The following is a 26,159-nucleotide window of genomic DNA, read 5'->3' on the forward strand; positions in this document are numbered from 1 at the left end:
ACCTCATTGAATCTGGAATTTTGGATGGTAGAATAAGGCATGTACTGGGACTTGATCATTCTGCAGTGGATGGTTCTCAGAACTACAAGGCTGTCCAGTTTTTTGCATTATGATGATACAGTGAAACATGATAGATGGAATCCTTCATGAGAAGATAGGTCTTTGTTTTCACAGTCCAGAACTGAGCAATGTTCACTCCTAACAGTATCCTTATGGGCAGAATAATCTGTAGCAGCTAGATTATTGAGATCAAGTAGCTTATTCTCAAATGTGCTTACTTGTCATAGTCTGTGTGTCATGGAATTATACATCACGGAGCCAGACCCTTTGGTCCATCTCGTCCACACTGATCAGATGTCCTAAAATAATCTCATCCCATTTGCCAGCAATTAGCTCATATCCTGCTCAACCCTTCCTATTCACGTACCCACCTCTACCATCTCCTCTAGCAACACACTATATTCTCTGCATGAAAACGTTGTCCCTAACATCTTTTACATCTTTCCCCTCTCACCTTAAACCTATGCTCTCTAGTTTGGACTGGGGAAAAAGACCTTGGCTATTCACCCTATCCATACCCCTTATGATTTTCTAAACTTCTATAAGGTCACCCCTCAGCCTCTGACGCTCCAGGGGAAAACAGTTCCAGCCTATTCAACAAACCACATCCTTGAAAATCTTTTCTGAACCCTTTCAAGTTTAACAATACTTCTCCTTTCGCAGGGAAACCAGAATTGAACATAGAATTCGAAAAGTGGCCTTACCAATGTCATGTACAGCTGCAACATGACGTCTCAACTCCTCGACTTAATGCACTGACCAATGAAGGCAAGCATGCCAAACATCACCTTGACCACCCTATCTACTTGCCACTCCACTTCCAAGGAACTATGCAACTGCATCTTTGTTTGGCAACATTCCCAAGGCCCTACCATTGACTTTATAAGTCCTCAACAATATCTTTGAGGACTTGTCACATTCAGTCAGCATTGATTCCAGCTACTGAGCCACTCTTGGTAATGGACATCAAAGTCTCCTCCCAGTCATACATTCGGTGCCCTTGATACTCTCAGTGCTTCTAAGTGCTGTTTGATACTGATCAGGACACCATTTTTTTTTCAAACACTTGCACATTTCAGGAGCGCCAAACCACTTTCTGGTTTCTTTGGACTCCTTTTATTACCATGTGCAGTCACATGGTAATATTTTCTTGTAGGTAATGTAATGTATTTGTGTTGCCATGTGGAATAATTAGACTTGAGCAGTTGCAGAACTAGAAGAATTAATCAGTGGTCAGCATTCCAACATCCTTAAAGCCACTTAAGGAAAGCCTGGATGCCACATTTTTTAAACTGTCTTAAGTCAGCAGACGTAAGTTAGCAAAAACGTCTCCTTGTTCCAGAATATTGTAACATTTCAGGATAGGTTGAGTAAAAAAAAATAATCTACTGTTGTAATGTTGGAATTAAAATTAATATCTCCAAACTAGATTGTTATGAGTGAATCATTAAGGGTTAATTGGACATGACAATGAGCAATTAGAAAGTGGAAGACTACATGGAAAGCAGGCCTGGTTTAAAAACAGTCTGTTTTGGCTTGGAAGTAAGTGCATGGCTTTGTCTGGGTGGAAGACAGAATATTGTGTGGTTAATGAGGAACCAACAGGAGATGTTTTTCAACTTTTTTATGCATAAAATAATGTGTGGAAAAGTGCTGAAAGTACTGTAAATAGTGGTACAGCATGTTACATGAGATTCAAATGGGGATCTTTGCCCCATTCATTGGGCATCCACCACTGGGCTGGGATTCGCGAGACCTGGCTCATGGAATCTGAGGTAGAGCTCCAAGTGCTTTCATTACCAAAGTCCCCAATGAACCAGGAAGGCAGTGTGAGACTCACTTGTTTAACATTTATCTCAGTAATTTAACCCAATTAATTAACTCTTTGTTCGACCATAAGACACAGGAGTGGAATTAAGGCCGTTTGGCCCATTGAGTCCACTCTGCTATTCAATTATGGCTGATGGACGTTTCAATGCCACTTAATCACACTCTCCCCAGATCCCTTAATTCCTTGCGAGATTAAGAATTTGTCAATCTCTGCCTTGAAGACATTTAACGTCACGGCCTCGACTGCTCTACATAGCAATGAATTCCACAGGCCCACCACTCTCCAGCTGAAGAAATGTCTCCTCATTTCCGTTCCATTTTAAATTGACCCTCTCTAATTCTAAGGCTGTGCCCACGGGTCCTAGTATCCTCGCCTGACAGAAACAAATTCCCAACGTCCACCCTTTCTAAGCCATGCATTATCTTGTAAGTTTCTGTTAGATCTCCTCTCAACCTTCTAAACTCAAATGAATACAGTCCCAGGATCCTCAGCCATTCTTCGTATGTTAGGCCTACCCTTCCAGGCATCATCCATGTGAATCTCCACTGGACACACTCCAGTACTAGTATGTCCTTCCTGGACACAGTATGCTAAATGGGGCCTAACCAGAGCCATATAAAGTCTCAGTAACACATTGCTGCTTTTACATTCCAACCCTCTTGAGATAAATGACAGCATAACATTTGCTTTCTTAACCACGGACTCAACCTGCAAGTCAACCTTTAGAGAATCTTGGACTAGCACTCTTAGATCCCTTTGTACTTTGGCTTTATGAATTTTCTCACTGTTTAGAAAATAGTCCATGCCTGCATTCTTTTGAAGTGTGTTTGTCGTCTTGTAAACATTTTAATCAGCCCTTAAAGAACCCATTAGGTTCAGCCTAACAACACAATAGTAGGGCCTGAGGTGCAAATATTTCTGGATGATATGTTGCTTAAGGGATGTTGATCAAGACACAGCCTTTCCTCAAAGTTGTGTCAAGGGATTTTTATATAACCTGAGATGGGAAGTAAGGTATCGGTTTGATGTCTCATCTGAAAGACTGCAGCATATATCATGCTGGACTGGACTGTCAGGTTGTTTTATCCTTAAGTATCATACATGTGACTAGAACCCTTTATTTTCTGAATCTGAATGTGAGTACAGCTGTTGAGCCATGGCTAACATAAATCGTCTAGTGGGTTGAAACAGTTTAAGAAATTAATTATTGTTTGTTCATGAAGTGCTCCAGTTCATTCATCTTTTGTGTTTTTTTTTCAGGGTGGATTTGCTTGTGGTCTGGCTCAGAAGCCAGTGCAGGTCCTCTACGGACATGATGACACAGTCACGTGTGTGGCCATCAGTACTGAGCTTGACATGGCAGTATCGGGGTCTAAGGTGAATCTTCCACAGTGTGGCTGATTGGGAGTAGGGGAGGATTATTAATTGGGTTGCTGTAATGTAGTATTTCCGATGTTAAGCTGAGCAGGATCAGTTTGCTGCCAACACCTACAGGCTGAGACCATGAACGAGGTTTGTGTTGGTTGAAGGCAGGAAAATTGAAGCTTGTGAAAACAGTAATAGCAGTGATAGCAACCTTGAAATAGAGATGAAAGCAGAAGAATGATTGCAGGAAAACATGTTTAGTATGTTCATGTAATTTCTAACTGGTTGATTAAGAAAAGTATCTTTGGGGCACTATGACTATGGGAATAAATGATTGCACAAAGAGATGAGTTCATTGGATAAGAGTGCGGATAAAAGTCACCCAACTGAACAAATCCATATGGTGGAGAAAATCCAAAACCAAATAGAGAAGGACAACATTAAAAATCACACACACCAGGCTATAGTCCAACAGGTTTATTTAGAAGCACTAGCCTTTGGAGCGCTGCTCTTCCTTCAGGTGGTTGAGGCAGTGTCAAAAAAAGTAACGTCATTGGACTGGCATCCCAGATTAATATTCAGAGATCATAGAACGTTACAGCACAATACATCCCCTTCGGCCCTCGATATTGTGCTGACCTGTGAAATTAATCTGATGCCCATCTAACCTGCACCATTCCATTAACTATATGTATATCCATTGCCCATTTAAATGCCCTTAACGTCAGCGAGTCTACTACTATTGCAGATAGGCCATTCCATGTCCCTCCTACTCTGAGTAAAGAAACAACCCCTGATATCTGTCCTAAATCTCTCACCCCTCAGTTTAAAGCTGTGTCCACTCGTGTTAGCCATCACCATCTGAGGAAAAAGGCTCTCGCTGTCCACCCTATCTAACCCTCTGATTATCTTATACGTCTCGATTAGGTCACCTCTCAACCTTCTCTCCAATGAAAAAAAGCCTCAATTCCCTCAGCCTTTCCTTCCATACCAGGCAACATCCTAGGAAATCTCTTCTGAATCCTTTGCAAAACTTCTGCGTCCTTCCTACAATGTGGTGACCGGAACTATACACAATACTCCAGGTGTGGCCTTACCAATGTCTTGTACAGCTGAAACATGACCTCGTGGCTCTGAAACTTAATCCCCCTACGAAAAAACACCAACACACCATATGCCTTCTTAACAAGCCAATCAACCTGGGTGGCAACTTTCAGGGATTTATGCACCTGGGCACTGAGATCTCTGTTCATCTACACTGCCAAGAATTTTACCATTAGCCCAGTACTCTGCGTTCCTGCTACTACTACTGAAGTGAACTACCTAACACTTTTCCGCGTTAAACTCCATTTGTCACTTCTCATCTCAGCTCTGCATCTTTTCTATGTCCCTCTGTAACCAACGACATACTTCAGTGCTATCCACAACTCCACCTTAGTGTCATCTGCAAATTTACTAACCCATCCTTATTTGCCTACATTCAAATCATTTATAAAAATGACACACAACAGTGGCCCCAAAACAGATCCTTGTGGCACATCACTGGTAACTGAACTCCAGGATGAACATTTCCCATCAACCATCACCCTCTGTCATCTTTCAGCTAGCCAATTTCTGTTCCAAACCTTTAAATAACACTCAATCCCGAAACTGTATTTTGTGCAATAGCCTTCCATGTGGAACCTTATCTAATGCCTTACTGAAGTCCATATACACCATATCAACCGTTTTACCTTCATCCACCTTGTTTGTCACCTTCTCGAAGAACTCAATAAGGTTAGTTATGCACGCCCTACCCTTCACAAAACAGTGTTAACTATTCCTAATCAAATTATTCCTTTCCAGATGATTATAAATCCTATCTCTTATAACCTTTTCCAACACTTTACCCACAATCTATGTAAGGCTCACCGGTCTATAATTACCAGGGTTGTCCTGACTCTCCTCCTTAAACAAGGGAACAATATTTCCTATCCTCCAGTCTTCTGGCACTACTCCTGTCGACAGTGATAACATAAAGATCAAAACCAAAGGCTCTGCAATTTCCTCCCTAGCTTCCCTGAGAATCGAGGATAAATCCCATCCGGCACAGAGGTCTTATCTATTTTCAGATTTTCCAAAATTGCTAAAGCTTCCTCTTTGTTAACTGCAATCCCATCTAATCTAGTAGCTTCTATCTCCATATTCCAAAAGGGCACCAACATTACCCTTTTCAAATGTGAATACTGACAAAATTCAGGGGACATGGATTTGAATTTCACCAAAGCAAATGGTGAAATTAGAATTTATTTACAAATAAATTTGAAATTAGAAGAATTGTCAACTGTCATAAAAGCCCACCTGGTTCACAAATATCCTTCAGGAAAGGAAATATGCCATCCTTGCCTGGTCTTGTGACTTTGAGCCCACAGCAATGTGGTTGGCTCTGAAATGGCCATGCGTGCTATTGAGTTCAAGGCCGATTAGGGATGGATAATAAGTGATGCCATATCCTGTTAACAAGTTTTTTTTTAAAAGAAATGAGAATAGAGAAGCTTGAGACAGAAGTTCAAAGGCAGTAAGATAATTGGCATGCTTATCCATCCAGGACTAATACAGTAAGTATAAAGGCCATGTTAGACTGAGCTTGTTGTTGTAGTTTACAAGTAGTTTAATTGATTTGTTCTGACTTCAGTCTAATTAAAGTAGTTTCCCAACAGATATGCTTTGCCATTCCGTTCCTGCCATCACTGTTACAGTGTAGGGGAACCCGAAACACAGTTTGCACAACAAGCTCCTACAAACAATAATGTGACAATAGCGAACATATCTGCTTTTATAATGTCAATTTAAGGGATAAATATAGATACAGGAGGAAAATTGCCCCCTATTCTTTAAGCTGGTGCCCGGCAATCTTTTATATTGATCATGTCATAGATTAGTGCTCTGTTGAACACTTCATCCAAAAGGTGACACCTCCAATGGTGCAGCACTCTCTGGCTTATGTTCAAAACCCTAGGCTGACATTGATGGGGAGCGATTTGTACCCAAAACCTTCTGACTTAAGAGGCACTAGTACTACCAACTAAGCTATGATTGATATAACTGATTCGCCACTTGAGACTAGAAATTGCCATGTTCGGTTTAGGATACGTCTTAGCTGTGACAGCAGCATTGGGGCTGCATCTTCCTTTTCTCATTGTTCTGGTATTGGTTTGATGGTGGCCTGCATTGAACAATTCAATGGACTGAATAGCCTCATGTTACGTTTTCTACATTTCAACGTCAAGTATCCTGAGGTAAATAATTACCAAATAATTTTACATTTCTTAAACCTTTCCCCTTTTACAGGACGGCACAGTCATTGTACATACAATTCGACGAGGTCAATTCATGCGGACCCTGCGACCCCCCTGTGAAAGCACGCTGCCCATGACTATTGATGACCTTGTCATTGGATGTGAGGGTCAGATTGTCATTCACAGCAGTATAGAAAGCAGGGCATCATCAAAGGTAACAACACAATTCAAAATGGCAGAGGGGAGTTGGAAAAAAGGTTTTTCAGAGGATTCAGAACACACTGTCTTAGAAAAGTGGCAGAGGCAGAAACTCTGCACTTTTTAGAATTACTTGGAAATGCACCTGGTGTGCAGAACCCTGCAAAATTGAATTATATTGGATAATTCATTTTGTCTTTGCATAATACAATGTATTGAATAACCTGTTGTCTTAACCTTGTCTTGTTCCTTGATGAGTCAAAAAATCATGAGTGACAAGTACATTATGGCAATAGTCAGGGTCGAAACATTTTAGATTCGGTAGCCACAGATACCTAAGTAGGCATTGTGTTCTTAAATAATCTAAAATAGTTTATTAAGAAGAAATGTTTTAGATCTAATAAGCTAAAGAGACAGGGTGGTTCATTGATACCAGAGGATGAATGAATGGTTGGGACAGATGGTGTTACTCTCACAATAGTCTGTGAAAGTATTCTGCTCTCCAGCTGAAGTGTTAGAGGGCTTGAGGCTGGGTCATTCAGAATATTTGAGACTGAGCTGTACAACTATTTAATCTGTAAGGGATTCATGGGTTATGGGGAAAAGGCAGGAGAGTGGATTTGAGGATTATCAAATCAGCCATAGATGCCTGAGCAGATTCAATGGGGAGAAGGACCTACTTCTGATTTTATGCTTTATGGTCTTGTGCAGATGGGGATTGTCACTTGACAAGAATTTGTTAAATTATTTTCTACCTAAGAGCTAACAACATCTAACCAACAAATATGGAATAGATATTCATGATGTCAGAATCTATACATCATATAGGTCGAGGTCACATTTTAGTTTACTTCATGCTGAGGACTATATGCTCACTTTTCCAAACACTTGCATAGATGAAGGTGCAGAGGATGCATGAAAACTATCTGATGCCTGTTCAGGAATGTCTATGGACTAGGGTCTTGTCACCTCAATCTTTGTGACCATTATCCCCACTTTGTCCTGGTCCCTGATGGCTAATAATTGTCAATGTATTTTCAAAGACAGAAAAATCAACGCTGTGTTAATTCTATAAGAGTTCCATACTATCCTAAAAAGTAAGATTTATCAATGTCCTTATTTCTTCTAGGATATAACATAAGCTTGGACCGTGACACCTCAGTAATAGCTGTATTAGGTGAATGAAACCAACAGCTTCACAGGATTTCAGAAAATGTGCAACATCTAATGACCAACTCTCATTTTCAACCTCCTACACTCTTCCATATCATGGTTTTCTCGACCATATTTTATTCTGTTGCCCTGCATTGTAGCTGGGAAATATAAATGAGACTGGAGGTACTAAATCAAAATCTCTCAGCCCACTTTGCATTGGAGCATGTTGCTGAACTTTACACTTTGACAGTCAACCGTCTGAAACTTAAAACCTCTCCCAGTTTGTCCAATTCAACTTGTGCACTGAAAATTCTTAGAAATTGCAATGAACATTTGCATGAAGAGTAAATGAATAATTAAATCAATATGATGCTGTTTTTGATTTGAGGGATAAGTAGGTGAACCTGGATACAAGAACTCCCTTGATATTCAAATATGGGATTATGTGCCATGAAATTTTATGTTTATCTGAACATTCCAAAGGGGGAAGAACAGTACTGCCTGAACACTGAATTGCTAATGCTTGATCTCAGGGGACACCATTTGTCATGCCCTTGCAATTTGAATGCATATCCATTGTCTGTACGCTCCATCATTTGCTTAATACTTTTCTACCTGAGTCTTTAAGTCGCCTCCAATTCCATGTGTTATTGGTTTTGACTTTAGAACATCCAAATAAATAACATCCATCAATAGTTCATTGCCATTTAATATTATTGATATTTTTAAACAAATTGTTCAAACATGGTTGAGGCAGATGGGACATAAGCCTGAATCTTGTGCCTAAAGGTGGTGACAATATCACTGTTCCATATGAGCCCTAGCACATTTGTTATATCCTTGGAAAATTCAACATATTTGTTTGATGTGACTTACCTATTACAAACCAAAGCTCTCTCTGATCAATTGCAATTTGTCCATATGCCATCCCTAGTAACAGGTTACATTAACTTTCCCACAACTGGTTGGAAATTTATAGACCTATTAGTATAACTTCTCAATTTTTCTTTCCATAATGGAAAGTTATTGACAGTTTTCCAATCCAAGGGGATAGTTCTTGAATTGGAAGGACATTGAAAAATCATTAATCAACCATTAACAATTCTTTTTTATTTCTAAAGTGGACACTGTTGGGTTCTGATAGGTTATCTTGTCTTACTCATTAGTTACCATATTATAAACATAATTATTCAACTAATGGGTTCATCCCTGTGATTTTTTTTTTTCTCTTGGTACCTCTGGTCCCTTGCCATTATCTTTGTGTGGAGGATGTGTGACAGGTTGTCCATACAGTGGTTTGAGTCAGTGTAACAGAAACTGGCAGGTTTGGCATTCGAGGAACAGATAACATTCCAGATCAATAACATTTCATCCAAATTTCAATTAACTTAGCTAAAGGGATATCTAAGAAATCTTTGTGATATTAATATCCCCATCTTTTATTGTTTAAATCTAGGATAAAATGCTCTTGCATCTATATTCTGTGAATGGCAAGCACCTGGCTTCTGTGTCCATGGATGAGCGAGTGTCCGCAATGTGTATCGTTGAAGAGTTTGTGTTACTGGGTACCGAGCAGTGCTCACTGCAGATCCGGGACCTACGGAGGTAAAGTGCTTTGTTAACTCATATTGTTATATTTGACACAAAGGATAGATACACTATTATTGAAATTTGAGGGAGATTGATTGTCTTCACCACCATAAATTAAAATAAATGTATGTATTTGAAATAAACACATTTGCTTTGAGTGGTTCAGTGCATAAATGAGCCACACAGGATGAAGTTGGCTCCAGATTCAGTGTTGAATCAGTGCTAAAGCTGGGTAATGCTAATCAAATAGTGTGGAGTGAATTTAGTTATATATAACCCATGCTGTCTTTGCCCTGGGAGTGTTTGATTGAACAGTGTAAATGGAACTTTACTCTGTATTTATAATCTTTTAATAAATCTAACTCAATGCTTTTGCTCCATTATCCATCTGATGAGTATCCTGAATATTTTTGTCACAAAAGCATTGCGTTACTGATTCTGTTGCAGAGGACTCTGTCTTTTGCATGGATCTTAAGGATTTGGTACCAGATTTTCTTGGCTCTGCTTTTGGTAATTGTGTAGAGCAGATGGATAAGTAAATCTGTCAGCAGCACCAACGCAATGGTCAAATCTTGCTGTACCAAAAAATCAGGGCAGAGGGTAGGAATAGATGGGCATTTCACAGACTGGGCATGAGTTAAAAGCGGTGACCTACCCCCACCCCACCAGGATCAGTGTTAGGACCATTGCTTTTTCTGGTCCATATAAACAATTTGGAGATTGGTGTTAAGGGCAAATCTCTAAATATACAGATAATACTAAGCTAAGGAGAATAGTGAATTGTGAGGATGATGCTGAGTGATTTTAAAGGACAACTGACAAATTGGCCAAATGGACAAACACCTGGCAGATAGATTTCAGTGCAGACAAATGTGAGGTAATACATTTTGGTAGAAGAAATATGGATAGATAATACAGACTCTTTGTTAGAACAAAGGAACAGAGGGACCTTGGGTTCAAGTGCATAATTCTCTAATGGTAGCCACGCAAGTTGAATCAATTGTTAAGAAGGCATATAGGATCCTTGAGTTTTTAAATAGGCTTAGAGTATAATAGTAAGGAAATGATGCTACAACTTTATAAATCATTGCCCAAAACACATTGGAATATTACGTTCAGTTTTGGGCACTAAATGTAAAAAAGGATGTTAAAGTCCTAAAGAAAGTTCAAAGGATTTACTTGAATGATACTAGGAATGAGGAATTTTACATACAAACAACGATTGGAGAAATTGGGTTCATTCTCCTTGGAGCACAGAAGGTTAAGAGGTGAACCTTACTGAGGTGTTCAAAATTATGAACAATTTTGAGAGGGTAAAGAAGGATATTCTGTTTCCACTAGTTGGTATGTCAGTAACTCGGGATCACAATTTCAAGATTGTCAGCAAGAGAGCTATGAGTGAGATGAGGAGACATGTTTTTGCTCAGAGAGTTGTTAGAATGTGCTGCCTGGCAGAGTGGTGGCGTGGATTTCCGAGGACATTACAAAATAGAGCTAGATATATATTTGAAAATGATTCATTTAGAGGGCTCCAGAGATAGGGTTGGAGAATGGTACTAGCTGGGTAGCTTTCTCAGTAGTGGGATAGACACGTTAGGTTGAATAGTTTCCTTCTGTACTGTAAAATTCCATGAATAATGCATTGGCCTTGAGACATCCATGGCAAAGATTTACTAGAATAAAAACAAGATTTAAAGAGTTACTATATGAGAACAAGTTGCATTAAAATGGCTGTATTCCCTTTTTAAAAGTTCATGGGTAATATAATCAAAGTGCAAGGAGGATTGACACACAAACTTTTCTGTTGGTGGGGGAATCAGAAGAGAGTGGTATGGGCGTGAAATGCCCTACCTGCTAAGGTAGTCAACTCAGCCACATAAGGGAGATTTAAACAATCCTTACATGGGTGATTTTGGGATCGTGTCGGGGGACGAGCTGAGAATAGTTCACAGGTCAGCGCAACATCAAGAGCCGAAGGGCCTGTTCTGCGCTGTATTGTTCATTGTTCTAATATTTGTAACTATACGATGTAGGAAATCACGAATCATGTTTTGTCACAGACCAACGGAAATTGATCATTTTTGCCCTCAAAAAGCTTGCAGATGCTAAGTCAATTTAACTTCTTTAAATTGAGTTTAATAGACTATTGTAAATTGTTGTTAGACTAATAGTAATGACATATCAGAAGTTTTTTTTAATGTCTGTCATGCTATTTCATTGTGTTTTTTTTCAGTTTGAAGAGTGCAATGGAGCAAATGGTCATGAAGGTTCCCATTCACTGTGTTTCTGTTACCAAAGATAACAGCCATATTCTAGTCGGTTTAAATGATGGAAAACTAATTGTGGTGGCATCGGGTAAACCCTCTGAGGTAAAACACAGTGAGGAAGGCACAAGAAATTTGGTAGGATAACAGTAATTACACCTCATTTATATAACACTTCAATGAATTAAATCATTTGATGATGCTTCATTGAAGTGTAAAGAAAAATATTAAGCCAAATAAGATACAAAGGAATGTAAGTTCAAAGAGAGGTCAAAACATCTCAGCTCAGAGACTTGAGTACATAATTTGGGGTGCATCACTAAAGGAGCCCTGCAGTATCAGTGATGCCATTCCATCAGTTGGGATATTAGTATGTTGTAGAAATTTTGAAGAGCAGTCATTCATTCCAAATAATGTTTATTCAACCACCAACACTACCAAACCAGACTGAGTGGCAACTCACCAAATTTTCTGTATTCCTGTGTCCAAACTGGCCACTCACTGTACTAGGCTATTTTTTAAAAAAAAGTATGTTTGCCCCTCAAGAAATACTTTAGAATGACCTATGGAAATGATATGTAAATCAAAGCTGCTCCTTCTCTGTTGAGTAATTACAAGTGACTGATTTATTTGGTCAAACATTTTCCATTTATGTCATTGGATTCTGAGTTTAAATGGAACTCAGAACCAGGACAGTACAAAAAATTTGCCCAGCAAAGTCTGCATTGGCTATCTCAAAAAGCATTATAGATGGCCCTACTCTTCCATAGTATCTCTACGTCCCTGAAAACTTCATTTCCATCAATACTTAATTGGCACTGTCCCAGTGTCACATTCCACTTTACACACCAGCCATGCCTTCTCGAGTAACACATGTGCTGGTGCTGCTCTCTCCCCTGAAAGACTGTGCATGCCTGGTCACTTGAAATTTTTGTAACATAGATCAAAAACTTCTTTTGTATCAAAGAATAAAGGAAATGAGAGAATAAGCAGAAGTGCTGCAACCAAATTTGCACAAAATTAGGTGGAAAGGTACACCTAATTTTAGAGATACGGAGAGATACTGATAGGTTATGTTAGCAGACAAAAAGTTGACAGATAGAGTATAATATGGGAAAATGTTCATATCTGAAGGGAGAATAACTGTATCATTTAAATAGGGTAAAACTGCAGTAGGTGAGAACACAAACGTAGTTGGGTCAACTTGTGCATGAAACACAAAGCTAACACAGGTGCATCAGGTAATTGGGAAGGCTATTGGAATGCTGCATATATTTTAAGGGTCTTGAAGCATAAGAGTCAGGAAATGTTATTGCAACTATATAAGGTGCTGGTGAGACCAGCAACTGTGAGCGGGGGAGGGGGCAGCAGAGTCATTATGTATAATTAAGAATTAGATTGTTGATAGCAGAGGAATCAAGGGTTCTGGGGAAAGGGCAAGAAAGTGGACGTGAGGACTGTTGGATCAGCCATGATCCTGTTGAATGGTGGAGCAGGCTGAAGGAATTAAGTGGCCTACCTTCATGTATATAAAAGGGAGGCAGATAAATAGATTTAAGGTGCTGATTAGCCGTGATGGTCATTAGAAAGTGCAAGTGGCTGGAGTCATGAATGGTCACGTGGGCATGATACTTGAGGGTTGCTGTGTCCATGTGGCCACAACTCAACAACATTCACATTCAGGAGAGAAATGGGGGCAGCATAGTGGTTAGCACTGCTGTCTCACAGCGCCATGGGCCCAGGTTCAATTTCACCCTCTGGGGACTGTGTGGAGTTTGCACGTTCTCCACATGTCTACATGGGTTTCCCCAGGGTGCTCTGGTTTTCTTCTACAGTCCAGATATGTGCTGGGTAGGTGGATTGGTCATGCTAAAGTGCCCATAGTGTCTAGGATGTGAAGGTTGAGTGGATTAGCCATTTTAAATGTGGAGTTACAGGGATAGGTTAGAAGCCTGGTCTGGGTAGGAAACTCTCTGGCGGTTGATGTGGACTCAAGGGTCAAATGGTCTGCTTCCACAGTGTAAGGATTCTATGAATAAAGAGAGAGATAGATGATTGATAACAGCATCTCTTAGTTTAATCTCTGTACTTGTTTCAGACGCGGTCAAGTCAATTCGCTAAGCGTCTGTGGAGTTCCACCAGGCGCATTTCTCAGGTGTCATCTGGAGAAACGGAGTACAACAAGACTGACACAAGCACCAAGTAGAACTCCTCTATGATTGGCCACATTCTACCAAGAATCCATCTGCTGTTACAATCTTCAAAAAACTTTTCAATTTATTTAAAACTTTTTTAAAAAATGAACACTCAGCAAAGCTGGCAGAATGGAGAAGCATAGGGCTGTGCTTCTTCATCCACTTTTAACGAGCTGCTTTCACCAACCAAAGCGCCTGATCAGATCCAAAGGATTTAAAACATTGAATGTTTACAATGAATGTGGGAGAATGATCCAATGCCTTAATACTGCAAGGACTTATAAAATAGTTTTTTTTTAAGATAATTGTCAGTTTTTGACAACATCCTTCTCTCTGCACAGTGTGAACCTCTGGATATATGTAGAATGTTGTAGTTATTATGAGGGTATGAAGATGTTAATAATTGAGTTTTGGAGATTTTTTTGTGGGCAGGGATTTTTTTTATCATTGCTCTGAATCTTCACCTTTTCAATGTTTTTGTCACTGTTGCAACTTGGGAAAAGTTAAAGATACAAGACATATTGCTAAAGTTTAAAATACATGTAAAGGATTGTTGTTATCTGCTAACACTTGATATCATATTAACAGCTGGTGTACAATTCGTCTGCGAACAGTTAGTCTTTCATATCCATTTCTGTAGCTTCTATTTCCCATAAATTCATTTACAGCACAGAGAAGGGATGTTTGGCTCATTTGAATCAATGTCAGCAGTTCAGTCAGTTCCATTACCTTATCCCCATAGGTCACTTCTTTCATGTGCACTTCCACTTTCCTTTTCGAATTATTGATCATCACTATTTGTACCGCCCTTATAGCCAGCTAGTTTTAGATCATTGGCATTAACTGTGCAAAACAAGTTCTTCCTCATATTTGCCCTAAATCTCTTGTCAAAACCTTAAATCTGTGTTTCCTATTCTTTGTACCCATTAACTGATTGCACATTTTTCCTGTCTACCTTATTAAAACTTGAATTAATTACGTGCACTACGATGAAATTTTCCCTCTATCTCCTTCACTTCAAAGAGAGCAATTCCAGCAACTGTGAGCTAACCTTGTACCTAAAATCTCTTGTAGCTAAAATTTACTGAATCTGTTGATGATGACACTGAGATCGAAGTCTTTCAAACCAGGAACACATGTAGGTACCCTTCTCCAATTTGTACAGTTGTGCATTGAAGTTTTTTTACCTCAAAAAGAACCAGTGAAATGATAATGTGATTATTACCAATTTACTTTTTTTCATAAAAGTAAGATTTTTAAGATCCTACCCTTCAGTTAGGAGTGCCATTCCTTGGGACCACATGACAGGAGGTTGAATCTGTGTTTTTCACTTGTTTGAAATTGCTTACTGTGCACCTGTAATCTACCATTGTGTTCCATTTACACCCCTCACTGCCATTATCCTCTCTCTGTTAATTCTTCATGAATCACAATATCAAGTAACAAGGCCCAGACAATTTAATAATGTGTTAAAAGAGAATTAGATAAATACTTGAAGAGAAGATATTTGTGGGGAATAATTGGACTGCTGTAGCAAAGTGCTGACAGATGGGCATGAAATGGGCCAAATAGCCAATCTATTGATCAATGTGACCGTAACAATGCCTTTCACAATCTTGTTATCTTTTATTCTATCTAATCTCCAACTTCTCTCTGTGATATATTTTCCGATTTCATTCCTAGTTTTAATGATGACAATTCCTTTTCTTAAATCCTTCTAAACTGCAGTGCACCTTTTTCTCCCTTTGATTCAAAGATGCATGACACTGATTCCTACATTAAACCTAACGTACTTTCCTCCAAGACTTTTGTAACATGGAAGTCTTGGTTTGCTGTTCTTCCTGAAATTTACATACTTTTGAAAACCAAGCTTGTGAGTACTGAATTAATTTTTTTTGATTTACTTGTCTTCCCTTCCACTATTCTCTATTTTATAGATAACCTGCAAGATAAACCTTAGGTTTTAACTTTCCCTTCTTATAACAGAATATTAAGTTGAATTGGAATGTAACATTTTGTCTTAATCCTCTTGAGCAATAGTGATGATGGGAGATTCAGGCAGGATTTCCTCTCCTGATCAATATAGAGCCACTTAAAGTTGAAATTGAGGCCACTTGGCATGTTAAACAATGTCCTGGCACACACTGTCTGGCACAGATGTACACAAATGGACATTTGGGTAAAAATATAGTCATGGGTTGCTGGCACAATACTACATCTTTGGAAAAAAATGGAAAGCTGATGGAAGATTTAAAAAATAAATTTTAAAATTACTAGAGCATTTTAATATTTTAAGTTTATATATTGACTTTGTTTTAAACTTGGGATGTTACCAAAACAGAAGTGGGAAACCATTACGAGATCATTAATCTGGGCAAGCTCATCTTTTAATTTTTCACAAGAATGAGCTACTCATATGGCACATTTTCATTCATTGGCCTTTCTCCCCTTCATCCTCTCCTGTGTGATTCCACAAATGTTATATGTTTAGTAATGGTATATATACTGCTGATATTTGTTTATGGCTGGGGTGACTATTTATTAAGGAAACTCACTGTTTTTCTCATCTCAGTATGCCATAAATACAGCTCTTCAAAATTCATCAATGTTCTATTTTTTTCTGTAAAGGATTTTTGGAACTTGTTATATTAGCTTTAAGGTGTATTTTGAATATAATTGATTTTAGAAAGTAATTTTAGTCATTACTTCTTTGGTTTAATAATTAGTACTGTGGGAACATTTTTGTAAATTACTTACAGTAGTACTTAATGAACCCATAATCTTTCACGCCTCAAAGGACAAGGGAGTATCACTTACAAGGTACATCACCTACAAGTTCAACCCAAATCACACATTACTCCGACTTCAACCCGTTCCTTCATTGCTACTGGATCAACATCCTGAGGTTTCCCACCTAACAAGCATATTGACTGCAATGGTTCACAGGGGCAGCTCAACAGAATTCCAAGGCAAAACAAATTGCCAAAAAATGCCAACATAGGCTGGGACAATGTTTTAGACCTTTTGAAAATAAGGCAAGTATTTCATATGTGTGTTGGTAAACAACATGTGATCTCAGCCCAATAGGAACAGACAGTGTTTCATGATTTGATGTGGGTGTTATATTTGAAGTGGATAATAGAAAAGTGTCTCTAATGAAAATCTAAGTGAATAATTTGTATAAAAATTATTCTAGAGACTCCACCTTTTCAAGTCTTGGGTGCACCATGAATTTGGGCCATGTAGGCCATGGTTTCTAAATTGAAGCCAAGCAGGTAGCTTTCAGTTTGGATAGTGGTGGAGACATGAAAATTGACCTTGACAACTTCGGGTGGAGAGTGGGGCAAATCTGGGATGATTCCACCTCCTACCATCATTAATTGCCTTTGCCATGTGCAAACATTAGGAATGAATTGAGTTCATGTTCCCTGATCCTCTGATGAGATAAGGGTACTGCTGATATCTCAGATTAAGTAGCTAACCCTCACCCTATCAGATCTCCAAACATGCAAAGGGAAGGAACGTCCTGAATTTTCACTCTAGTCAATCTACAAGCATTACTTGTTCCAGACTTTTAAATTAAGCCAGCATTCATTTCCGATAGGTGCTTAATAAATGTTTCCTACAAGATTAACATTGCTCCCAAACTGAAACCACAATCAGATAAGTCTTCTCGCCATCCAAATTATTCATGGTTGTTAGATCCCACACAGCAAAGGCAACAATATTATATTTGGATCCACAAACATATGTGGTGATATGCAGTTATTACTGTCCCAAATGGTGTAATAAATAACTTTCTTGCTGCAAAATGATAGGATGCAATCAAATGTTATGACATACTCATTCCAATAAGTTTAATGTGCATTCTTAATTTTCCTTTCCTCCAGCTTGTGGCACCTCCCACCCACTCTGCCACTCCATGTGCAACCAACTGAGTCTCAATAGCACTCAGTTTCTAGAACATCCACTTATTGTAAGGAACTGAGAATCCTTGGCAAATTTGAGTTTTGTGAGGAACAATCATAAAAAGATTTAGGATTATTGGGTCTAGTGTCTGCTCTCCATGAACACCCGATGAGAGACCCAAATATTGCACAGACATATTGGGCCTACTAGCAGGGTCACAGGCTCTGTCATCTCCTGATCTCAACCAAATTTGTGGCCTTTCCTCCAAACTCCTGGCAATGATTGTTAAAACTGCCCAATATGTCTGTGCAATATTTGGGTCTCTCATCAGGTGTTCATGGAGAGCAAACACTAGACCTAATAATCCTAAATTAGGAGCACTTTTGGACTTGTTTACTTCCTCCATTTATGGCCTTACTTCCTCCATTTATGGCCCTGTTTCATTAAAAATGAATGAAGGAGAAGTGGAAAATCTGTTTTTTGTTTCCGTTTAGTTATCCACTCTGTATTGCCAGAATATGCACATTTGTTGTCATCTTAAAAGAAGGCAACATCAATGTCAAACTTCCTGCTAGCAGGCTGAATACTTCCTTATTTGTAAAACATTTCATGTGTATGTGGATTAATATACATTGACGTGTTAGAGAAGGCAACAAACCTTGATGTAAAAATTTATTGACATCTGCTTGAATACTGTAATTCGTAAAAGAAATGTTGATACTTTGTGAAGAAGTCTTGAAGAGATTTTGAAAATGGAAAGTGGATATATTTTAGAGTTTGGTGTTTTGCACTATGCACATTACACTATCACAGCAACCAACATCAAGGGTTTCTTATCAGCATTTTTTAAAAAAAAGTTAGGTAAAGTCATAAAGCCAATACAGTCACTGCTTGGATTAAAATAACAGCTGCCTTTATGTTTATTCCACTGCCTGATTGGAGAGTAGATGTTTCGATGAATACGTTTCACAGATATTGAATTTAAATTCAATGCATTTATGTGTACAGGTACATATGTTTCTTTATGTTCTGTTTGTTTGTGCGTGTGTGCATATGTGTGTAGATTGCGTTAAAGGGAAAATGCCTTAAGTGTAAAAAAAAATCTGTGGCCTTTTTTTGATCTGTTTGTCCACTTACTGCTTGTGGTGTATGTGAATTGAACTTTTGCTTTCAAAAACACTGAAAATGGAAAATGTTTTATAAATATATCTATTTAAAAATAACATGTTTTGATTTTCTTTGTGCACACGTTAAGTCATCTTACAGGGATTTTAGATCACATGATCTTTGAGAAGATCATAGAATCCCTACTGTGGAAACAGACCATTCGACTTTTCGAGTCCACACCCAATCCACCCCACCACCCACCCAGTTCCTGTAACCCTGCATTTTCCATGGCTAAGCCATCAAAGCCGCACATACCTGAACACTATGGGCAATTTTAGCATGGCCTATCCACCTAACCTGTACAGATTTGTACAGTTGCCAAAACTCACTTCTGTTTTTTCTTTTCAATTTTTTATTTTGAAGGTTTCTATTTCTCCTTGATTCTTTTTTTCTATTTCTGTATCCTTCTGTCTCCATTCCTTCTAGTTTTGTAAAGCATAGAAACATACAGGATAACACAGCATGGCTTACTGTCAACACAGTGCTGCCTGAAGCACAATCTTAGATAAAAAATATTTTGTCAGACAGAACTGGCATATTAATACAGTGGTTATGTTACTAAACTGATCATTTGAAAACCTTGGTTGTCAAAACATTAATGCAAATTCTATTGTGGTAATTTGAGAATTTAAATTCAATTATTCTAAAAAGAAATAGCGGAAGTGGAAAGCTGTTATCAGCCGTAATGACCATAAAACTCAACTGGTTTGGAGAGATTCTTAAGAGGATAAAATTTTGATAAATAAGATGCAAGACATAAAAGCTGAAGTAGGCCTTTCAGCCCATTAGGTCTGCTCTGCCATTCAAAGAGTTTTAGTACAATGTATCTATGGACATGCCCTCCCACCCATTGTATTAAACAAAATAGTGTGGGCCCAGAGCATCTCATCATCTTTCACAAGTATTATGTTGGAAACCATCTCAAAACAGTTTATGAAGGTGTAACAAAAAAAACCATATGAACTAATCAACTGGATTATTAAATGGAAAGATGAAAACTTGACAATGAGGCAAAAATCAGAACAATGCCTACCCCTGGGTGTGGCCTAGTTCTCTACTTTATTAATATTGTTTTTCCATGTGTTGCAATCCCCATACAGGAGAAATACAATGATAGCTTTGAGTCTGAAATATAAAGGAGCAATACTAATAAGAAAAATCATGTTTGGCAGGCAGTCATTCAAACAACCAAGTCAACTTGCATATATGTGGTACATTTCACAACGTACGTTTGTCTCAAATGCCAAGCACTTGCAAGTGTACTGTTGTAAGAACCAGGAACTAATTTGCTCAAGGTCCAAAGAAAGTGGTTAAGCAAGACACGTGGGCAGGACATTCTGTTCTTTAGGTAACAATGTAGGATATTTATATACTGAAGAGTTTAAAAACTGGAATTTAAGATTGGCATTTCTAATGGACCTGGAATCTCAGGCATTCTATGGTGATGCATTAGATGTTCCTAAGTCTGTGGAGTAGAATTTAAAACACATTCTGACAGATTTGAGGGTGCTTCTGCTGATTCGAGGTTGAGAGAGCAGGTATTGCAATGGCTTTGTCTATAGGAATATGTTTACTGATATTTGGTCTGATCAGAAGATGAGACCTGAAGTTGCCAGTGTTGGACTGGGTGGACAAGGTCAGAAGTCACACAACGCCAGGTTATAGGTTGTAAGCTTTCCCGCTGAGCTAGTAGATTTGTTCTCTGATGTTCCGTCACCATCTCGAACAGGCTAAACAAAGACACATGAGAATTCCTAGAGACCTGGCATTAAAACAGGAATTCCATTAAGAAACATAGATTTGAACCCCATTTACCAAACTCTCAAACAGAACCGGAAATGATATCACCTACCACAACAAACAGACAGATAAATAGCAATCAGGACAGAACACCAACGCTTCATCGGAGACTCACTGATGATATTACTTGGCATGGTGATGAAACATCTGAGAACAAATCTACCAGCTCAGCGAACAAACTTACAAATGGATCCACAATCTGAGCTACAAATCTTCACCAAAATCGCCAGGTTATAGCCCAAGACCTAAGGGGTACTGCTCTCAAAGCTTGAGATTTCAAATAAATCTACAATCATACATAGAAATATATAGCACAGAAATAGACCCTTTGGTCCAACTCATCCAGGCTGACCAGATATCCTATATAAGTTAGTCCCATTTGTCAGCATTTGGCCCATATCCCTCTAAACCTTCCTATTCCTATATACCTATCCAGATGCCTTTTAAACATTGTAATTTTATCAACCTCCTCCACTTCCCCTGGCAGCTCATTCCATACACGCAGCCTCCTCCACATGGAAAAAGTTGCTCCTTAGCTCCCTTTTATATCTCTCACCTTAAATCTATCCCCTTTTGGACTCCCCTACCCTAGAGAAAATACCTAGCCTATTTACCTATCCATACCCCTCGTGATTTTGTAAATCTCGATATAATCACCCTTCAGCCTCCAATGCTCCAGGGAAAACAGCCCCAGCCCATTCAGTCTCTCGCTATAGCTCAAATCCTCCAATACTGGCAATATCCTTGCAAATCTTTTCTGAACCTTTTCAAGTTTCACAACATCCTTCCTACAGCAGGGAGACTAGAATTGCATGCAATACTCCAGAAGTGGCCAAATCAGTGTTGTACATGACCTCCCCGCACCTATACTGAATGCACTGAACAATAAAGGAAAGCACACCAAACGCCACCTTCACGATCCTATCTGCAATTTCACTTTCAAGGAGCTATGAACCTGCGCTCTAAGGTCTATTTGTTCACCAACACTCCCCAGGACCATTAGGTGTATAAATCCTGCCCTGATTTGCCTTTGCAAAATGCAGCACCTCAGATTTATCTAAATTAAACTCCATCTGCCACTCCTCAGACCATTGGCCCATCTGATCAAGATTCCATTGAACTCTTGTGGTAACCTTCTTCACCGACCACTACACTTACAATTTTGGTGTCATCTGCAAGCTTACTAACCATTCACATCCCAATCATTTATATAAGTGGGAAAAAGCAGTGGAAACGGTACTGATCCTTGTGGCACACCACTGGTCACAGGCCTCAATCTGAGAAGCAACCCTCCACCACCACCTCTTATCAAGTTATTGAGACACTATGTTCCACACATGAAGCCATGTTGACTATCTCTAATCAGTCTATTGCTTTCCAAATACATGTTAGACTGTAACATAGTGTCATATTTAAGTGTCACCATGGAACAAGGCTAAAAAGGTTAAGTGTGACATGTTTGTTCAAAAGGATAGTACTCAAATAGGGATTGAATAAATCATGGGAAATTCAAGATTAAGTCCGACTGAATTCGGAAGACAGGTCTGAATGCAGGGGCGGGGCTGAACACGGGGGCGTGGCTGAATGTGGGGGGCGTGGCTGAAGGCCGGTGACGATCCTGAATGCGGGGGGCGGGGCTGAATGCGCGAGGCGGTGATGAATGCGGGGGCGCGGAGCTGAATGCGCGGGGGGGGGGGGGGGCTGAATGTGGTGCCGTCTGTGGAGAGCAGGCTGGAATGTGGGGCGGGGCTGAATGCGGAGGGCGGGGCTGAATCGTCTCCCGTGACGACGGCCCGACGTTGGTGTTGTGCGCGTTACGTTTCCCCAGCGACAGCGGCCTTAGCAACTGCTGCGTTTATCCGCTCGCAAATAACAAAGAAAATCTAAATCAAAGCGAGTCCAATGGAATCCGCTTTAGTTACAAAGCGAAGTGAGATCCGCGCTGAATCCGGAGCCGCAACTGGGTTTAGGTGGCAGGGGACCCTATTCTGCTTGGTCACCTTGGGAACAGTTTCCATGGTGATGGCGGCCCGGCATCTGGGAGGTGATGTCTTTGGAGCCTCCTGAAGGAGAAAGAGAGTGTGAGGGAGAGCGCGGGCGGAAGGGGAGAGAGGGAGAGAGAGAAAAAAAACCTCGGGGACAGTAAGTTGTCAGCATTTCATTCCTTTCCAGTTTATACAGAGAGTTTGCAGCCACTCCGAGCCTCAGTATGGTCATGATTTGGAGGTGCCGGTGTTGAACTGGGGTGTGCACAGTTAAAAATCACACAACAACAGGTTATAATCCAACGGGTTTAATCGGAAGCACTAGCTTTCGGAGCGCATTGTACTTTGCTCAAAAACTACATAAGACATAGGAGTGGAAGTAAGGCCATTCGGCCCGTCGAGTCCACTCCGCCATTTAATCATGGCTAAATCTGTCAGACCCTGTTAACTCATTTTTTTTAGATTAGAATCAGTCTAAACATTATGGCACAGACAACATCACACAGGGGGCCAACACCGTCAACATATTATCTGCCTGACACCAATTGTTAAAGTTAACCTGAGAATGTAACTTTTAAAAAAATGTTTTGTGATTTACATTTGAAAGAAGTGAAATTAACATGGTCATTCTAACAGATGAGAGACTTAACAAACAATCAAGGTATTTTTCAATGTAAAATTTCAGTTACATCACACTGTAAACATTCGCTATAAATTCTGTGTCTTACAATTGTGTTCTCCTCAACCACATGATGAAGGAACAGCACTCCGAAAGGTAGTGCTTCCAATTAAACCTGTTGGACTATACCCTGGTGTCGTGTGATTTTTAATTCAGTGTGGGCAATACGACTTCTATCATTCCTCATTTTACATTTATTGTTTGCTACAATTGGGCAGAGGGGAAAGTGGGACTAGGTTTGATCTCAATATGCCATAAAGCTATGTCTGCTGGCACTGGGCGAGGAATGAGGACCCTGGCTTTCTTGCTGAAACTTGGAGTGTTGGACTCACTTATTTTGAGAACAACCATCCCCTAACCATCAAAACTGCCACTCTCCAGGCGAGGTGCTGAGGTCTGTAAGAGCCCCCATAAGAATCAAAAGCATGAAAATGAAGCAAGTTCCATTGAGTACCTTTCATCCAAAAACAAACACAAAACAGCCATTGAAGTACTTTTAAAGTGCAGCCAATGTTGTAATATAAAAAACGTAAGCATGCAGAAGACCCACAAAAAATAAAATATGTAACCAAATAATCGTTTTTTTCTTGTTACATTGATTGAGGGATATATAATTAGTCACTGTACCAAACAGAGCTTCCCTGGAATGTCAGAGCATCTTTTACATCCATCTGAGTAGTTTGACAACTCAACAAGTAGCTGGATTGCATGAAATGGAGCATTCCCTCAATAGTATCCTGAAGTGTTGTTCAAAATGATGTGCCAAGTCCCAGGAATGTTCTTTGACCCAAGCCAATATCCAATATTGAGTTGAATGCAGTAGAGTCATTGAGGTGTACAGACATACCCTTTGATCCAACTTGTCCATGCCAACCAAATTTCCAACTTAATCTCTTCCCGTTTGCCAGCATTTGGCCCATATCCCTCCATATCCTACATATTCATATACACATCCAGATGCCTTATAAGTGTTGTAATTGTACCAGCTTCCATCACTTCCTCCGGCAGCTCATTCCATACATGCACCACGCTCTACGTGAAAATGTTACCACTTACATCCCTTTTAAATCTTTCCCTTCTCACCTTAAGCTATGCCCTCTATTTCTGGACTCCCACATCCTGGGACAAAAAACCTTGCCTATTTACCCTATCCATGCTCCTCATGATTTTATAAACCTCTGTAAGGCCACCCTTCAGCCTACGACACTTCAGGGAATATAGTCCCAGCTTATTCAGCCTTTCCTTTTAGCTCAAACCCTCCAACCCTGGCAACGTCCTTGTAAATCTTTTCTAAACCCTTTCAAGTTTCACAACATCCTTCCTATGGCAGGGAGACCAGAATTGCAAAAGTGGCCTAATCAATGTCCTGTGACCACTAAACAAATGCTAGCATCTCAAAAAGGGGCATAATTTTTTTTTAAAGTTTGAAAGAAAGCCTTGATAGAATTCCTGACTTCAGAACTGATATTTAGCAGGTTTAAAATTCCATTTCAGATAAAGGCTAATACCTAGTCTAAGAACCTTGGAATTGAAGGCAATTCAAATGAATATTTCCTGAACTTGGGTGGAGAAAAAAATAAACTCTTATGTTTGGTCCTGATTACTGTGCAGCAAACTGGAGAGAGACCGTGTATGAATGCCAGTCCGTCTTCAATAGTTCAATGACTTACTAGTGTAGTTTAAGTTCATATATTAACATTTTCAGTGTTATTATCTCAGCACTGAGATATGCATATATGATATGAACACAGCAGAAAATAAAACTTACATCTATATAGCAACTTAGAATTAGGTAATGGAGACAGCCAAACTCTGCTTTATCCCAACAGCAAAGCCCTGATCTGAAAAATAAAAGTGATAGTGAGCCGTTCTCGCTGCATCTCCATGCCAATGACAGCCCACCTAATCAGCATCCTCACTCATGCTGTACGAAATGGTTCTTTTTTTGTTAAGTTTGTTTCTTGCATCCTAGTTCTGTTCAGTGCAAGACAAAAAACGTCAATATCTCATCTCCTTTTAGCAATGTTTTACTCCCTGAGGCTTCCTTGCCAGCTGAAATGAGGTTTTCTCTATCAACCATTTTTGTTCCCTCATATATCTTGTAAACCTTGATCAATTCAACCACAACTTCTAAAGTTTCAGGGAATATGGTCCTAACTTATGTAATATTTCCTCATAATTTAAAACAAGAATCTTTTCAGTAAAAATAAAACTCCTTTATGGTCGGTACATTGATATGAAGATGTGTCATTTGAAGTATAAAATTAAAATGTAATTGTACATATATTGGTCTCCTTGGAAAGAATTCCTTTAAAGTTAAGGAGACTGGCTGCAGCACAAAAATAAGGTTACATTTGCAAAGAACAGAAGCTGCTCAATTGAAATCAATGAGCTGACAACACTTTCGGAAATATCACATGACTCAGTTTGTAGATAATAATTGGATTTGAACACAAGACAGTGCAAAATAAACTGTCCCAGGAGTAACAGCATTTGTGAGTTGAAAATCTGGAAGATTTCATCATCATAAATGAAGGATTCCTAAAGAAGACTGAAATCTACTGTACATCACTGTCTGCAGTAAAGCAGATTCAGGCAGCATCAGGAGGTGGAGAAGTTGATGTTTCAGGTGTAACCCTTCTTCAGAAATAGAGTTATTGGGGGAGCTGTAAATAAAGGCAGA

General features: G+C 39.3%; 2 protein-coding genes across 5 annotated transcripts in view; both read left to right on the forward strand.

The window, feature by feature from the left end:
* The window catches only part of nbeal2 (neurobeachin-like 2), a 227,775-nt gene extending 210,205 nt beyond the window's left edge, over positions 1-17,570 (forward strand). For 2 of the 4 annotated variants that reach the window (XM_072570079.1, XM_072570080.1), the window contains exons 51-55: positions 3,152-3,268; positions 6,587-6,748; positions 9,344-9,492; positions 11,711-11,879; positions 13,840-17,570. In XM_072570079.1, coding sequence (XP_072426180.1) covers positions 3,152-3,268; positions 6,587-6,748; positions 9,344-9,492; positions 11,711-11,879; positions 13,840-13,947 — 705 coding nt within the window. In that variant the 3' untranslated portion in view covers positions 13,948-17,570. The remainder of the gene's footprint in view (positions 1-3,151; positions 3,269-6,586; positions 6,749-9,343; positions 9,493-11,710; positions 11,880-13,839) is intronic. The other 2 variants (XM_072570081.1, XM_072570082.1) reach the window with 1 other exon arrangement.
* Positions 17,571-22,692: 5,122 nt separating this feature from the next.
* The window catches only part of kif9 (kinesin family member 9), a 109,948-nt gene continuing 106,481 nt past the window's right edge, over positions 22,693-26,159 (forward strand). The window contains exon 1 of the mRNA XM_072570115.1: positions 22,693-22,954. The gene's annotated coding sequence lies outside the window, so the exon portion shown is untranslated. The remainder of the gene's footprint in view (positions 22,955-26,159) is intronic.

This window comes from Chiloscyllium punctatum, chromosome 5, assembly GCF_047496795.1.
Source record: "Chiloscyllium punctatum isolate Juve2018m chromosome 5, sChiPun1.3, whole genome shotgun sequence".
NCBI classification, from domain to species: domain Eukaryota; kingdom Metazoa; phylum Chordata; class Chondrichthyes; order Orectolobiformes; family Hemiscylliidae; genus Chiloscyllium; species Chiloscyllium punctatum.